At 36.2% G+C, this 17,534-nt stretch overlaps 1 protein-coding gene across 3 annotated transcripts in view; it reads left to right on the top strand.

Annotated features, from left to right (window-relative positions):
• LOC134541739 (ubiquitin-protein ligase E3B) overlaps nt 1-17,534 on the top strand; it is a 50,458-nt gene that overhangs the window by 26,526 nt on the left and 6,398 nt on the right. For all 3 annotated transcript variants that reach the window (XM_063385390.1, XM_063385388.1, XM_063385391.1), the window contains 5 exons: nt 3,070-3,233; nt 4,962-5,224; nt 12,657-12,786; nt 15,197-15,361; nt 16,207-16,318. In XM_063385390.1, the coding sequence (XP_063241460.1) occupies nt 3,070-3,233; nt 4,962-5,224; nt 12,657-12,786; nt 15,197-15,361; nt 16,207-16,318 (834 nt within the window). The remainder of the gene's footprint in view (nt 1-3,069; nt 3,234-4,961; nt 5,225-12,656; nt 12,787-15,196; nt 15,362-16,206; nt 16,319-17,534) is intronic.

Here is a 17,534-nt window from a genome sequence, read left to right as displayed (position 1 = left end):
CATTTTGATGCTACATGGTGCAATAACTTACATTTCGGTGTTATGCAATGCTGTGACATGCTTTTGGTAATTTCAGTTTTATTGCAACTCACCATATAATCTTATCCCTGCGCATTAACCAATTGGAATCAAGTGAAATTCATTTTGAGCAGAAAATTATAAACTATTTAAACTACATTTGAAAAGTTTTAGTAAAGTTTACGATATAACAACTGTGAGACAAAATTATGAATAGTTTGAAAAAAAAAAAAAAAATGACAATGTTGAGGTAAAAGGTGAATTTATACAATCGGAATTGCAAGGAACAACGATTAGAAGGCAGAATAGCTTGTGATGATTCCAAACAGGTGCCACACAAGATCCCAGAAACACGCCACTCATGAGCACCGAACAGACCAGACTCTGCAGGGGGAGGAAGAAAGATAAGGTGGTGGATGTCACCTTGGCCTAGTTCGAGTGCAGGCATATCTGATAGTAATCAACTGCTGAGACACTAACATAAATAACATTGACTTGATGTAAGCTTTTGGACATATGCCATTGCTAAGCACATGTATGTCTGCAGAAGGAAACTAAAAAATACCCAAAAGACAAAAACACAAATTCAGCAAAAAATTGCTGTTGTCAACAGGATATAAACACCACAGAATATTCCATAACAGGATTATGGTCAACAAACAAAGAAAAACATAGAAAAATGGACTAAGAAAACGAAAAAAAAACCACAAATGATGATAGCACAAAAATTTTGAACCCAAAAAAATTCAGCCCAACAGTTGAAACGAGAAAAAAACACGACAAAACAAAAAGACGAAACAAACAATAGTTTTTCAAAACAGAAGAGAACAAAAAAAAAACAATAAATGATGACAGTGTGACGTGTGTGTCACGTCACATTTGGTGGCGGTTATTTTTGTGTACTGGCGCAGTGTTATTTACCGTTTGCCGTGTGGCGGCGCGAGCCGTTCCCTCAGATTTGGTGTTTTGGCCGGTGTGGATCTAGGAGCGCGGGCACGTTTCAGATTGTCAGGATCTAGAGCCGCTCGTGCTTTCGTGAGGCTCTGATCGGCTATTTTCGGTACTCAGTGTTTGCGTTTGTCATGTGTTTTCCTTTTGGTGGGTTGAGGTTGGTACCTGTGGCGCGCTGAGTTGTTGACGAGTTTTCTCTGAGGAGGGTCTGTCTGCTACGAGCCATGGCCTGAGTGGGTTACCTTTTACTGCCGATGGAGTGGCTGCGGGAATGAATTTCATGGCTGTAACTTAGTGTGGAAGTTCGGTAAATCCTTGGTGGAATATAAGAACTTAAGTTACGGCAGGTTTTGCTCCGTCGGTTATACCATGTTCGAGTGCAGCAGTGTTCTACGCAGTTATTACCAATGAGGAGAAAAATTTTATTTTTAGTATATCGAGAATTTAAAAATTTTGTAGAGTGGGCCTAGTCGCTAATGTCGTGGACATAAAATGGTGCCGTGCGTGCTGCTGATCCTTCTTCAACCCTGTTAAGGCTTGTCTGCGAGGCTTCTTGATTGGATATCTCCGGAAGTAGATGGCAACAGATAAACTGTAAGTTTTGAAATTTAGTCTTCGTCTATATTACGTCAGACGGACCTTCTGTGGACCTTCGCTGGGTAGACTTTGTGGCCTACGCTACGCCGGTATTTTTCACCTTCGAGATAACGTTTGAATATAACTGTAATTTTTTGAAGCAATTTTTTTTATTAGACACAGCCGCAAGTAACTACGTCGTCAAGTCTGGAATTGAGTGGTTACCTATTTGGGAGGGAAATTGTTAATATTTTGTACCCTTTATGCGAGTTATGCGTACTGGGTAAATTTGTTTTTTAATGAGATTTTATTGTAATTTTTTGTTGCAATTTTTATAACATTATAAATTTTTATGTAGGTATTTATCAAGTTAATTTCGAAAGGTGTGTACTCAGGTGCTCGATAGGGTATTTTGTGAGGCAGAAAATTGGCTGTGAACTATTATAATCATTTATCGTATATACATATTTTTTCTTTACTGCCTGATTATGAACTTTCGAATTGGACTGGAAAAGTTTGAGGCAACAAGTAATTATTTTGCCAAAAAACATTGAATGAGTAGATTAACTGAACCGAGCACCTAATTTATTTTGTGAAAGGTGGTAATATTTTATATTTCTATATATATATATATATATATGTGTGTGTGTGTGTGTGTGTGTGTGTGTGTGCGTGCGTGTGTGCGTGCGTGTGTGCGTGCGTGCGTGCGTGCGTGCGTGCGTGCGTGCGTGCGTGCGTGCGTGCGTGCGTGCGTGCGTGCGTGCGTGCGTGCGTGCGTATTTTAGGTTGCAGTTTTAAGTGATATTGTTTTTTTTTCAAGTAATATTGTATTTTATATTTATTGTGGTGGTTTTTGATGTTAACCAAGTCAGAACAGCATCTAGTTCATGTGCGACACCCGTGGTGCACCCGGGGGGGGGGGGGGGGGGGGGGTTATAGGTATACTTGTTATTTTATAGTGTTATGTACTTCTAGTCAAGAGGGGCGAAGCCTGATATACCCTGTTGTTAATTGTTAAATTTAATATCCTTATATATTGTTTGGCATGTTCTGCTTATATTTGTTTTATGGTCATATAAAGAACCAAATAATACATAACTAACTCACTATTTCGCTGTCTATTCTTTGTATCCTGCCTTCCGCAAATTTTTGGGTCTAAGGGGGGTACAACAGCACAAAAAAAAAGAAATAACATTTACATTAAAATTGATTGGAACTACTGTATTGTTTTGAACTTCTCATTTACATTACGTATTCACGTTAAAAAGTTTTGCGGGTGTGTCCTAACACAGCATACCCCAATTTTTTATCCCTATAAAATGAGTATATAGAAGTTTATTTTACTCTAATGCACCACGTCCATACAGTGTTTCTGTTTCATTCTGTAAAAATATTTATGTGTTTGTCATGTGAACCTAAGAGTATGTATGTTAAAATGAACAACAGTTGTCATTCTATGGATGCTTTGCATACGTGATTCATCCAAATACAATTTTTGAACTAGGTACACAATTTATTTTGCAGAATTTCTGGAAGAAACGATAAAACGGGTGTTCGACCCGTCTCTGAATTTTTTCCGAGTCACGAGCGAGGAACGCCTGTACCCGTCTCCCACGTCCTATCTGCAGGAGAACCATCTGCAACTGTTTGAGTTTGTTGGTCGCATGTTGGGGAAAGCTGTTTACGAGGTGAGTTATTACACTGTTTTAGTTAGATTTCAATGAAATACTACCTATTGTAGCCATTACATTGATGCTACTTCCGGAAATTTTTTCTATAGTTTATCATTTCATGGTCTGTAGACCCCAAAACCATTGTCAACTCAATTTTTCACCAATCACTTCCAAACTGATACATAGAATACAGGAGTGGAAAAATCTCCATCGAGTTTGTTAATGGGCTATAGCCGACCATATATAATTGTTGATTTTATAATGTAATCTTACCAGTCAAAATCTTAAATTTTTATACACCAATCCCTTACGTAGCGTGATTAATACGTTCTTAAAAAATGTTTGTGTTTTCACAATGGATTCCATTCCCATTAAGATTTTATGTGTTTTCATGTGTCAGGTCTTGAAAGTAAGGTAGAACCTTTGTTTTGGGCCCCCATCCTTCCTCTTTTCCAGCACGCCGCCATTTCATTTTTTGCTGTATCATGCTTACTTGATCACATACACCTTCCATCTCATTACTTTTGCGACATTCTTAGCTTGTTTCCCTGGAAAGCATAGGGAACAGTTTTCTGATGTGTAAATACCTGAAAAATCTAGTATAATTTTTTAGCGACAATCTAAATTGGAAATGTTTGTACAATCTAATGAGTAATGAGGTTTATCATTTGATCATGGGTTATTTTTATTTGACATGTCCTTAAGGACTAATGAACATGTGTCAGTGACTTGAATACGCAAAGATTCGTGAGGTCTAACCATGCCCCAGAAAATTATGTGAATTTAGTAAGTCTGTAGTTGAAGGTGAGATTATAACGAGGTCTGAATCACTGACTGACTGACTCAAGAAGTGCTCATAAATTGTCATGCTGATAATCAAGGGAGTTTTACTGACTGGCTGGCAGGCACACCAGGATGTTATAGACCCCATTGTAGACCTGGGGCATCCCACACCATCGATTACAATTACAATGTCTCTGGTCAGTACTAGAGATGTGGGCGGAAAATTTTCCAGAGAAAAATTTTTCCTTTTTTTTTTTCAATACCTACATAGATTGACGTAATTTAATATCAGTTGATATACATTATAGAATAATTCATTTTCTGCAAGTTAGTAGATACAGTTTAAACAACAATTATTCGTTCCTGTCAGTTGGTAGAGGGTACACAACTCTTCAAATGTTCAGTGAGTCATTATTTTGTAAAAAAAGACCAGATGTGTGTTTTATGTATTTGGTTCTGTTGGCATAAAAATAAGTGGATAGTATATATTTTTTTTTTTAAGTGTTATTGGGAAAATTCTCCGGCTTTGCAGAAACATTTTCCAGGTAATTTAAGGAAAATTTACCCGAAAATACTTTTCACAAAAACTTAACATCTCTAGTCAGCTCATCTATTTCTCAGACGTGCAAACGGCCCTCGAAACATGAGTGTGGGACGTCAGCGATCATGGCCAATGAGGACGCGTTCAGCGATGTTGCCACGGCCAGTGCTGTTATTGCATCATGTGATAATCAAAATGAGAGTATTTTGGGTGAAATAATCATTAAGAAATATTTAAGTTTAATATTTTTTTTTAAATAATACACCCTTTTATTATGAATAAAACCAATGTGTTAAAATAAAAAAACAATAACACTGAAATCTTCTATTTGAAAAAAAAAATGAAATAAAAAATTACCAAAAAAATAAAACAATGAGATCTTGTCCCTAGTAATGTGTGTGTGTGCGTGTGTGCGACAGGGCATCGTGGTGGACGTGCCGTTCGCATCCTTCTTCCTGACGCAGCTGCTGGGGGCCCAGCACCAGGCCCTGTACAGCTCCATAGACGAGCTGCCCTCGCTGGACCGCGACCTCTACCGCAGCCTCACCTTCATCAAGCACCACGGCAGCGACGTGCGCGACCTGGACCTCACCTTCTCCGTGGACGAGGACTGCATGGGCTCGCTGGTGACGCACGAGCTGGTGCCCGGCGGCCGGGCCGTCCCCGTCACCGGCGAGAACAAGTGCGTCTCCCTTTCTCCTCTCCCTTTCCGGCCGTCGCGCCCTGCGCGTCTCCGCCCGGGGACCGGAGCGGACGGCACTTCCCGTCTCCGGCGAGAACAAGTGCGTCTCCCTTTCTCCTCTCCCTTTCCGGCCGTCGCTCCCTGCGCGTCTCCGCTCGGGGACCGGAGCGGACGGCACTTCCCGTCTCCGGCGAGAACAAGTGCATCTCCCTTTCTCCTCTCCCTTTCCGGCCGTCGCGCCTTGTGCGTCTCCGCCCGGGGATGGGAGCGGACGGCAGTCTGTTACGGTAGAAAACAGACTTTTCCAGAAACTCGTGCAGTCGTCTCAACCATTGCACAAAGTACCTTCCGGAACCACATTCTCCAGAAACGAAATTCCAAATTTGTTTGCTTCTGTAAAAATCGAAAATCTCTTGAGGGAACTTTCTCGAGTGATTGTCAAAGTTGAGTCGATGTCGTTTACTTGTGGCCTATGGACGTCACGTAATGACGATGCCTTCTTGGCATTGACTTGTCATTTCATCAAGTAACTTCACTCTTTTAGAAAATTTTTTGGGTTCAATATTTTTGTGCTGTCATCATTTGTGGGTTTTTTTTTTTTTTCGTTTCTCTTTTGTTTTTTGGAAAATTATTTGTGTTTGTTTCGTCTTATCGTTTAGCTGTGTTTTTGTCTCGTTTCAACTGTTGTGCTGAATTTTTTTGGGTTCGGTATTTTTGTGCTGTCATCATTTGTGGGGGTTTTCTCGTTCTGTTAATCCATTTTTTCTTTGTTTTTCTTTGTTTATTGACCATATTCCTGTTGTGGAGTATTGTGTGGTGTTAAATCCTGACAACAGCAAATTTTTTGCTTAATTTGTGGTTTTGTCATTTGTGTTTTTTTTTTTTTTTTGTAGTTTTCTTCTGCAGACAAACATGTGCTCAGCAATGGCGTATGTCCAAAAGCCTACATCAAGTCATGCACTCCCATTGCACAAATCTTTCAAAGATAATCTCTCTTTCCAGTGCATAATTTCTGTCGTCGGCACTGGTCCTGCAGAGTGTCTACAGGTACCAAAAGAAAAGTAAACATAACTGAAGGGCTGGTCATGAATTTCACAAATAAGTCCTCAAATAAACAATAACGTTGCTAGAAGCCGTGAAACTTTAATTTCCGGCAGCCCATTGCAGACTTGCACACTTGCATTTTTTTTTTTTTGTGTTCTCCAGTTTATGGTTACACATCAAAAATAAATACTGTTAGACTGACAACATAAATCATGTAGAAATTATCTCTGAAAAGGTTTTAACCTTTCTAACCTAAAAATTAGCACGTTCCTGCGAATAGTAGATATATTTCATAATATGATATATTTGCTTATATACTCGTGTTATATATATCTTATATATAAAAATGAATGTTAGTGTGTTTGTCTTCTATATGCTTGTTCATCGTACATCCATTTGAGTTTAAACTTTGCTCACTTGACCTTCAAAACAAGGGGAAGGTCACTGTCTAGGTGAGATTTCGATACAACGAAATAATAAAGCGTAATTTAATTCTTCTTGGTGAAATCTCGCCGGTTCAGTTGTGGACGAGCGTTCAGTTGCGGACGAGCGTTCAGTTGCGGACGAGCGTTCAGACTGAGCGGACGTGTTTCGGGCGCGCTCCTCGGTTTCGATGTTTTGAAGCGATTAATTCCGTGTTAAACTTTTTTATTTAGTGCTCAGGATCATTAATCATTAATTCCTCAATACTAGACCAATCGGAATTCGCTGGTTTTGATCTATCAAGTAACGATGTATCTACATCAGTACTAGACAGTGACGTCTGTGCGACCATGTTTCGGTCACCTCCTAAAAAAACACCGGTAAAACCTGTGTTCACTCTGGAACTACCATCGAATGACACCCTCACTTCTGAAAGTATCAACAGGAACACGGTGAACATGGAAGATCTGCTCAAAATAATGAATACGGTATGTGTAAAAATCGAAGAGTTAAAAAATGAGAACTGTATACTGAAAACCCTGCTTATGGATTCCAGAGCGGAAACAGCAGAAATCAGGCAGGAACTAATTAATATTAAAGAAAAACTATTCTCCGACATTCATCCTGAATCTTCATACAGCCAGGCCCTCAAGAAGCCTTTCATCGCCAAGCCAGCTGACCGCGTGATTCCACAGAACCGCGCCGGTAATAGCAGCCTGTCCTCTGACCTACATTCCACTCAGCGCGACAGCACAAAGGAAAATAACAAATGTGACGACACAGATGGTTTTACGCTGGTACAGCACACACGTAAAGCCAAGTCAACAAGCCATCCGGAAATGAAGCGTGAACTGGTCATGAAAAAAACACCCATGAAAGTGGGCATTAGAAATATATCCTCGTTAAAAATTATTCCCAAACCTATTTATAAAAAAACGAAGGCACTTTTTATAACTAGGTTTGATCCGACCGTGCAAGAACAAGACATCATTGATTACATATCTAATGAACTGAACTTATCCCAAGTTAAAGTAACTAAACTCAAAACTAAATTCAACTCCTACGCATCTTTCCACATCTCCGTGCTGGAAGAGGACTTTTCTAGAATAAATAACATTGTATTTTAGCCAAACGGCTGCTTGTTAAGCCCCTTCTACGGCAAACTACATCATGATCAAATTCTAAACAACAACTCTGCATCTGAAGAACCCATCATCAGGCCTAGTGCATCCACTTCCACATCCACCTCTACTTCTATTTCCACATCCACATCTACTTCAATCTTGGTGCCTGGAGGAGCATCTTAATCTCCACCTGTGAAACAGTTTCTTGAAGAATATTCAGTTGCGTATCAAAATGTGAGAGGTTTACCAACCAAATCTATTGAATTTCAGGAAAACCTAATTAGTTCACATTTTGATATTATTTGTTTAACAGAAACATGGTTTAACAAAAATAATATAAACTCTCACTATTTTTCAGACTGTTATTTAGTTTTTAGAGACGATAAAAACTCACAACTGACAATGAAGAATAGAGGCGGAGGTGTCTTATCTGCCATCAATAAGCATAAATTCTTATCAGTGCATCCTTTGTATGATTACGTTTTCCCCGGCATCGAAGCTGTCTGGTTAAAAATAAAACTAACGCCTACGAAATCATTAATACTTGGTACTATCTACTTACCTCCAGATATCACACCTAATATTTACCGGAATTATTTTGAAGCCTTGGAAGATAAACTGCTAGTCTGTTGTGATGATATATTGATTCTTGGTGATTTTAATGTGCCTGGCATTGACTGGTCTAATTCTAATCCTGATAACATTATACACTCACATGTCAAATCTAAAGCCAGTTACCTACTGAATTTCACATCCAGTCTTGGTTTATCACAATTTAATTGTACCCAACCAGCTATAAATCTCTTAGATCTGTGTCTTTCTAATCTTCCTCATTGTTTGGTATCACATTCTGCTGATATCCTTATCAAAGAAGATATATTCCATCCCGCTTTAAATATTAACATCATGTTAGAAACATGTCATAATAATATTAATCCCTCTTCTGTGTTCAGAAATTACAAAAAAGGGAATTATCTTGGTCTTTACAACTCTATTAATGATGTGACTGGTCATACTTTTATAGTTCTACTGATGTTAATGATCTCGTGGATCAACTAACAACTTGTATTTCTGAAAAAATTGATACTTATATACCTCTTTCTGTTAAAAAAAAATCTAAATATCCCCTTTGGTTTTCCAACGAATTAATAAGTGCTCTTAAATCTAAAAAACATTTCCACAAGTTTTACAAAAGAAATAATAATCTATTCTACTATGCAAAGTTCTCTCATTTTAGAAAATCTGTGAAATCTCTAATTAAACGCGACAAAATCCACTGGACTCAATCGACAAACAACAATATCAAGAAAAACCCTAAAAGTTTCTGGAGATATGTTAAATTAATGAAAGATGGTTATTATGAACAACTTTCTCTTAAAGTAAATGGGGATATATCAAATGATCCGAATGTGTTTGCTCAGTATTTCTCTAGTGTATATGTAACCCCAAATACTTCTCCCCCAATAACTACATTGGTCATGTCTGTTGAGACTATAGCTGTGCCTAAAATTTCTGAAAGTCTAATACTTTGGGCAATTAAGGACTTAAAATCAACTAAATCCACAGGTCCTGATGGCATTCCCAATTTTATTCTTAAAGGCTGTGCCCATCTTTTAGTACCTCTACTTTATCACATTTTTAACACCAGTCTGAAAACGAATATATTTCCCAATAATTGTAAAATAGCAAAAATGATTCCTATTCATAAAAATGGTTCAAAATTAGACGTCTCAAACTACAGGCCAATATCATTACTTAATGGGTTCTCCAAAATTTTTGAAAAAATTATAGCTAAATTTTTAAATTTTCAACTTAGTAATACTCTCGCCAATAATCAACATGGTTTCAGGTCTGGTATGTCTACTACCACTAATCTTCTTACCTTTCTTAATCCTGTATATAATATAGTTACAAATAGGGGTCAGGCCGATGCCTGTTACTTCGACTTGGCTAAAGCCTTTGATACTGTAAACCATTCCTTACTTCTTATTAAATTATCCCATTTTGGTCTCTGTGGTAACTATATCAATTGGTTCTCAAGCTACCTATCCAACAGAAGTTTTTTTGTATCGATCAACAATCATAGATCTTCTCAGTATAATGCGTGTTCTGGTGTTCCCCAGGGAGGTACCCTTTCACCTCTTCTCTTTAATATATTTATTAATGACATTACACAAGTACTTTGCTACTCTACTGGAATTCTTTTTGCTGATGACCTAAAAATTTATAAAATGATTTATTCCTTAGAGGATTGTGAATTATTACAAGAAGATATTATTAAAGTTAATAATTGGTGTCTAAGAAACTTGGTCAAACTCAACAAAGATAAAACCAAGGTTATATCGTTCACTAGGAAATACCATCCGATTAAATATTCATACAAATTAGCGAATTCTATCATCTCTCAAGCCCACTACACAAAGGATCTCGGTATCATCCTTGATTCAAAACTATATTTCCATAAACATGTAGATTACATATATTCCTATGCACGAAGAACTCTAGCGCTTATAAAATTTATTACTTCTTATGCAACCAACTCAGACTCACTTATCTCTCTTTACATGGCACTTATAAGATCAAAATTAGAATATGGCTCTGTTATCTGGAATGGTAACAACTTAACAGATACTGAAAAAATCGAAAGTATTCAAAATAAAGTTATAGATTTAATTATTACAAGGAACCTCCCACGCCCCAATTGGACACCTCTGGTAGACCGTAGGGCCTATCTTGATGCTCTTTTTATTCATAATTGTTACATTCATAAATTCAGATGCCCTTATCTTCTTGAAAATACTGGCTTAAGAATTCCTCAATTCAATTCCCGCTTACGTTCTACTCTGTGTACTCTTATTACTAATAATGATATTATTTATAGACTTAAAACAAATTACAATAATATATATTTGAATTCCAACAGTGTTTAATTATATATATTCTGATTTATGTCTGTCATAGCTATATTATTTTTCCTTCAATATCTCTTAACATTTAATAATTTGATTTTACCTGCATTAATTATGTTTGTATTTGTTTTTTATTTTTGTTAATGACCTAGTTGTTATTGTTCTTATTTCTATATATCTTTGTTTGTCTTGTTTATGTATTTGTATTTCTGTGTTGTTATAAGCTTTTTTTTTTTTCTGTATTTTGTATTTTTTTTTTTTTTTTTTTTGTTTTTTTTTCTTCGTGCCCACCATAAAAGTGTTTTAGCTGTCGGTGGGCATGTCACAAATACAAATAAATAAATAAATAAAAAATAAAATAATTTTATCATCGTAGTACAGACTAAACATGAAAGAATGCGGGCTATTAAATGTAGATCACGAGACACAGAGCATGCGCGTTGCATGCAGTCGGCGAGCTATCGATATTGATATTGGACTGCGCGAGCGCACTCTGTATACAGTAATCAATTTAACCAAACATGAATGCACTGCAGATAAAGACTATAAGATTGAAAACGCCTATGAAAGAAGCTTTACACATTACCTACTTCGTATTTCTGTTAATTAATTTGTAACCAATAATATCCTAACAATAATGGTTTTCAGCTTTAAAATACAGCATTTTATACAGGAAAATAAGTTTATGGGCAGCATCTTAAACTGGAAATAAATAAATAAAAATAACTTACATTATTGGCGGGAACTAAACATTTGACCGTATTGGACTATATCATTATAAACCTACAACAGCTGGAAGACCAACTCACTCCTGCCCAACCCAGCATCAACATAATCACTAAATACACTTTGTAGCCGCAGCCATTGGACACTTAACTTTCAGAGAACTATGAAAGTCTATTCATCAGGCTACTGAACTTGTAATTTTCCCGTTGTTAATCTTTACCTTTGGTTTCTGTTTGCCATGTGTGATTATTAGGGGCAAGATTTTATTGTTTTATTTGTTGGTAATTTTTTATTTTATTTTTTTCAAATAGAATATTTCAGTGTTATTGTTTTTATTTTAATACATTGTTTTTATTCATAAAAAAATATTAAACTTAAATATTTCTTAGTAATTATTTCACCAAAAATACTCTCATTTTGATTGTCACATGATGCAATAATAAAGTAAAATAATTTGTAATAAGCATGTCTAGACAAGAACCACTCAGAAAAGTAAAAATAAATCGGCATATTTTGGATTGCTTCAAAAATGTTCCAATTTGATTAATGTAAAAAAAAGTATAATAGATGCAGGCTCAAACATCAATTTTTCCAATCCATTTAGTTTTTACATGTTGGTACAAAATTTATGCTAGATACATAATTACATTCAGTGAATTTACCGTAGTAAAAAATAACATTTTTGTGGTTTAAGTTAAGTTTTTTTAAAATTGCTGATTGATTTAATGTTTTAGTTACATTTTGGTTTAAAATGGTGTAGTAACGTATGTTTCGGCATTGTGTGTTGTGTTGGCATGGTTTGTGGAGGTTTTTCGATTTTATCACAATTCACCGTATAATCTGGTCCTTAGTAATTACTAGTATTTAACTTCAGTGTAACCTTTTTTTGCTTGTGCACATATTAATGTAGCATTTCTTTTATGGTGTGACTACTTGATATACTCTATAGGATAAATCTAGAATCAACAAATGTTTTCTCTGACATTATTAAAGGGGCAGTATGTCTACTTTTAAAACATAAAATTCTGAATCTCCTGAGATCTCATATTTAAGCAGCCATGCCAACAATACATAGTAGGTACTATAGTTTTATGAAAATTTGCTACCTTGTGACTGTTGAATATTTTATATACCCAATAATTTTTTAAGAGTATTGTGTTTCAGTTTGTAGCTGTTATTTTTGTATATTTTATTTTTTTCTTACAGAATAAATTACATCCACTTGATGGCTCATTTTCGAATGAACACTCAAATCAAAGAACAGACAGCAGCATTTATTCGAGGCTTTCGTTCTATCGTCAATCCAGATTGGCTGTCGATGTTTTCTGCACCAGAGGTAAATTTTGCAGTTTATAGAAGTTGACATTAAGTTTTGTACAACAGTGTTTCTATTTGAGTTTTCTTATTTGTACCACACAAAAAAAAATGTGCTTTTGATAGCTAATCATGTGAAAGTACCTAATGCCCTTACTCTTATTAAAAAAAATTTATATGTGTATTGTGTTACTGTATGTCAAAAAAATGTTCACCCAATGGATATTTTAACTTCTTTGGCAACTGGACTCAAAACTTATAGCAAAGCTCTTGTAAATTACCACAATCTGCTCGTGAATGCATTTAAGTATTCTTCAATTGATTTTATGTGAACACCTGTACATTTATTAGATCTTTTTGATTTAAAAAAAAATTAGGACTAGTTTGCAGTACATTACGTTTTTACATTTTATAATAATTAGTATCTTTAGAAAAAAAATGTTTATAAATTGAGATGGCCTTCTCTGATGCTTGCCTCTTCTACGGAGCTCCCCTCCTCATTGTCAGTGGCCACCTCACCACAAGGCAGCCGAGTGGCGGGAAGCCCAGCATAGTTGCGACCGAGTCATGGGAGATGCAACTAAGTCTCATTCGAGGATGTTAGCGAATCCCCGCCAGAGCATGCAAAAGTTCGACAGTTGAGACAGTTTTTGGTGCAAGACCGTTCATTGTGCCGAACGAATCTTGCACCCTTGACACTTTCTGTCGGTTGTCCCTGTAGTGCCAACCGAGTTAAGTACACATAACAAGACGGGATGCAGAACTGCAGGCAACACTTTTGCAGTTGAATTATGTTTTATGGTGTTGTGCAGTGTTTAAGCCACACTAATTCACAACATATTTTACCAGGTACAAGGCATGTATTTCCAATACAGATCAACATTAGAACATCACAATTTTTTTTTATTACCCACAATCCACAATGCAAATTTACCATTGACTGTTCATTAAATGATTCAAGAGAAGAAGCATCTGTTTTCAGTAAGAATCACTCATGCATAGGAACAAGATTTTATGGTTTAATTATTAAGCCAATTTCGTTTTTGATAAAAGGAGATTTCGGAGTTATTGTTTTTATTTTTTGTGAACTCTATTTATTCATAAAGATAACCCTAACAAATACGAAAATTTCATGTTCAGTGATATTTACTGTACTAAAACAGTGTCATTTTGATACATGATGCACTTTAACTATTTAATGATTTGTAATAAGCATGTCAAACTACATACTTAGAAAAATACAAATAAATCAGCAAATATATGTGCATTTTAGAAATGTACCAATGTCATTAATTAAAAAATTGTTACTAATAACAGTTGCAATATAAAAAACCACAAATTTTTCTAATCTATTTATTACCTACATATTGGTACTTACTCCATGCTAAATAATTTACATTCATAGAATTTAATATATTAAAAGATTACATATTTATAATTTTGGTTTAGTGTTGATTAATTTCATTATTTTTGTAGCATTTTGATGCTTTATGGTTATTTAAACTACCTACATTTCAGTGTTATATTGCACTGTCAAAGTAATACGGCCACATGTCAAAAGTAGTAACTTTTAACACAATTAAACAAGAGGCTATATTATTGCAATAACATGGTTAAATTTCAGACTTGCGTCCATCGCAACATCGTGTTTTGACCGTTATTTTTCAAAATTCAGGTGTGGCCTTATTACATTGGTATGATTGGCAGATGTTGTTTCCATTGGCGATCTTAACTCAATTTCACTTTTTTGAGATGGTGAATAGTGTGTTGACATGCTTTTCGGTGTTATTTCGGCTTTATTGCAATTCACCATGTGATCTTGTCCCTGATCATGCATTGACAGCAGTCGGATTGCTACTCACCACATAATCTTGCTGCTGTGCGTGAGGTATATGTGTAAGTGGACCAGGGCCCCCACATGGCCGGTGCTACCGTTGCTACGGCAACGGGGCCCGTGGGTCTAGGGGGGCCTGCGAAGTAAAGAAAAAAAAACTTAAAGAGTAGACAATTTTAAATAAATCATAGAAAACAATTAAACAGTAAAGCCTAAATTCAGTTACCGATGAAATATCACACCAGAGTAATATTATTCGGAAATATGCTGTGCGTACAGAACGTGTCTGGATCTGCAACTGTGAGCAACCAAAACCACCGCCAGTTGACGTGACACCATGTTACACTCATTTATTTGCCGTCATTCAACATAAATTTACGTTGACAATCCAAACACTGACTTAAAACTAGTTTTAATGTGTTTTTAAAAATAATTGTGAAAAGGTTTAATAATATATATATAACTTAAACAATGTACATAAAGGTGAGAAAAAAAAAACATTTTTTCATCTGTGTTAGAAAAAAAAAGGGGGAAAGGGGCATCATGACTTCTAGAATGATGTGGGAGGTCCTGAAGTGTACTTGCGGTTGGTCCCCAGCTGCAGCGCCTGATCTCCGGGGACAACGTGCCGCTGGACCTGAAGGACCTGCGGCGCCACACGCACTACTACGGGGGCTTCCACGACTCCCACCGGGTCGTGTGCTGGCTCTGGGACGTCCTGGAGAAGGACTTCCACGAGGAGGAGCGCAGGCTCTTCCTGAAGGTGAGGCTGCGACCAGTGATAGTGGGTTACAGCTCACAAGGTTCACATCTGTTTTTATTCCCGTCATTGAGGGTCGTTAATTCCGGCTCGGCTGTAGTCCCGAACATGCTGTATTCACATCTTTAAACATCATAAGGGGTCGTCCATTAATCACGTGATGTTTTCTTAGCAAATTTTTAACCCCCCCTCCCCCCTAGTGATTTGTGGTGAGGTTTCAGACTAACCCCCCCCCCCCCCCCCCCCAAATAAATCACGTGTATTTTTTTGGTACGAAATATTCTTAAAAATTTCAGAATATTATCTTTATATAAATGTATGATCTAATTTAATTCTGGAAAATTAAGCACAGTGATAAAAATGTCCAGACACACATTAAGGTTGCAGGTTTATTCTCACTGGCATAAAAATAATAAGGGAAAGGCTTATATGTGATATACGCATGTATTTGGCGCCAAAATCACAGTCTTACTGGCGACTGGCAAGCCGAGCCGGGTGGTTCATGTTGCGGCGGGCGGGGATATTGTTGCCTGGCTACGGCGAGTCAGGTCACGCGTCGCTTTTCGGTTTAGTAGATATTGCACGAAAAAATTAATACACGTGATATCTCTCTACACTCCCCCTCCCACCTTGTGATATTTCGTGATTTTTCCCGAATCCCTTCCCCCCCCCTCTTTCGAGCTGCACGTGATTAATGGACGATCCCTAATGTAGGTATTCAAACTGAAAACTGATGACTAGTCAACATGCGCAAGTACAAAGGCACAACTAACTGCACTTTTGTACCAAAGTGAGTAGTAAATATGTACTGAATTATTTGTGTGTGTGTGTTTTGTTTTTCCCTGTAGTTTGTTACAAGTTGTTCGAAGCCACCATTGCTTGGTTTTGCCCACCTCGAGCCACCGTTTTCGATCCGTTGTATAGAAGTTGGTGATGACGAAGATACGGGCGATACAATAGGTTAGTATGACTGTATTATTATTGTTGTGCTAAATTTTAAGGTAAAGTAACCATTACATGTGTTTAAAGTAATTGTACATATTTTGTTGTATTAATTTGAATTGCCTAGACAAAATTATTGAATTACCTTATTTTACTTTGAGTAGACGACAAGATAGGAAGACAGAGAAAAAAAGCTTTCCGTAAATACGGTGGCTAAGAAATAAGTTATCTTGAAATCAAGATAAAAAAGTTTATGAAAGACATGAAAAGAAACTTGCAGAAATTTCTGTTAAGATGAACACATGAAGAAAGTTAATTACCTACATCACTTAAAATTCTAATAACTGAGGTAGCGCATATTTATGCACTGCATGTCTCCTTTGGTAATAAATAGTTCTTTGTCATAATTTTTTTTATCTGATGTTGGTCAATTAAAGTACTTACTTTTTATGCACTTAATTTTGGTAATTTTTCAAAAGAATATTTTTGGTACAAGATTAGATATGAGCAACATTTTTTGAAGGAACTTAAGTGAAAGTTTTGACTTGGATGTACATAAATAAAATAGTTATTGATACATGATAAGTTGATAAGCTAGTAGGGTTCTACATGAAACTGATTTTGTTTGTGTTTATTTTGTCACAATTGTCAGCTTTCAAAGTGTTAATTTTCACTAAAGCACCTGTCAAAAATGTAACACTTATTTTTTTTATCATAACATAATAAAATGCTGGGATATGTGCAGGAAATTTTTTCCCAAGATACAGAAAATATTTTTAATAATTTTGGAACTAATAGCATGGTTTTTTGTTAGCCTATATTTGGAATATTCATATATGTACATTCAAATTCTCTGTTGCAAGGCTCTATAAATCCCAGGCGCCAGGTTGCTAAGACGTTTAACATTTCATTGTTGTTAGAAAATCATACTGTACAAAAATGACTGGGTGCAAGAAATGGGGACTGTATTTAAATTGCAAGAAGTTCACTCTAATTACTGATATCGTTCCAAGTTGCTATGCAGATACTATTTAGTACTTTAATGTTAAAATTAAATCTAAAAAAAAATATATATATATCTGCTCAAAAAAAAATTGGTTGTCTGTAAAGTTGGTTTACGAACGATAGTTTAACGTGACAAGGTCATAACAAAACATTGATGAAATGATTGCATACTTTTATGAATAAAATTGAATCATTTTTATTGAATTATCACTATTTTGTATGGATACAA

Source organism: Bacillus rossius (assembly GCF_032445375.1).
Source record: "Bacillus rossius redtenbacheri isolate Brsri chromosome 4 unlocalized genomic scaffold, Brsri_v3 Brsri_v3_scf4_1, whole genome shotgun sequence".
NCBI classification, from domain to species: Eukaryota; Metazoa; Arthropoda; class Insecta; order Phasmatodea; family Bacillidae; genus Bacillus; species Bacillus rossius.
This window is presented reverse-complemented; position numbering and strand designations above follow the sequence as displayed.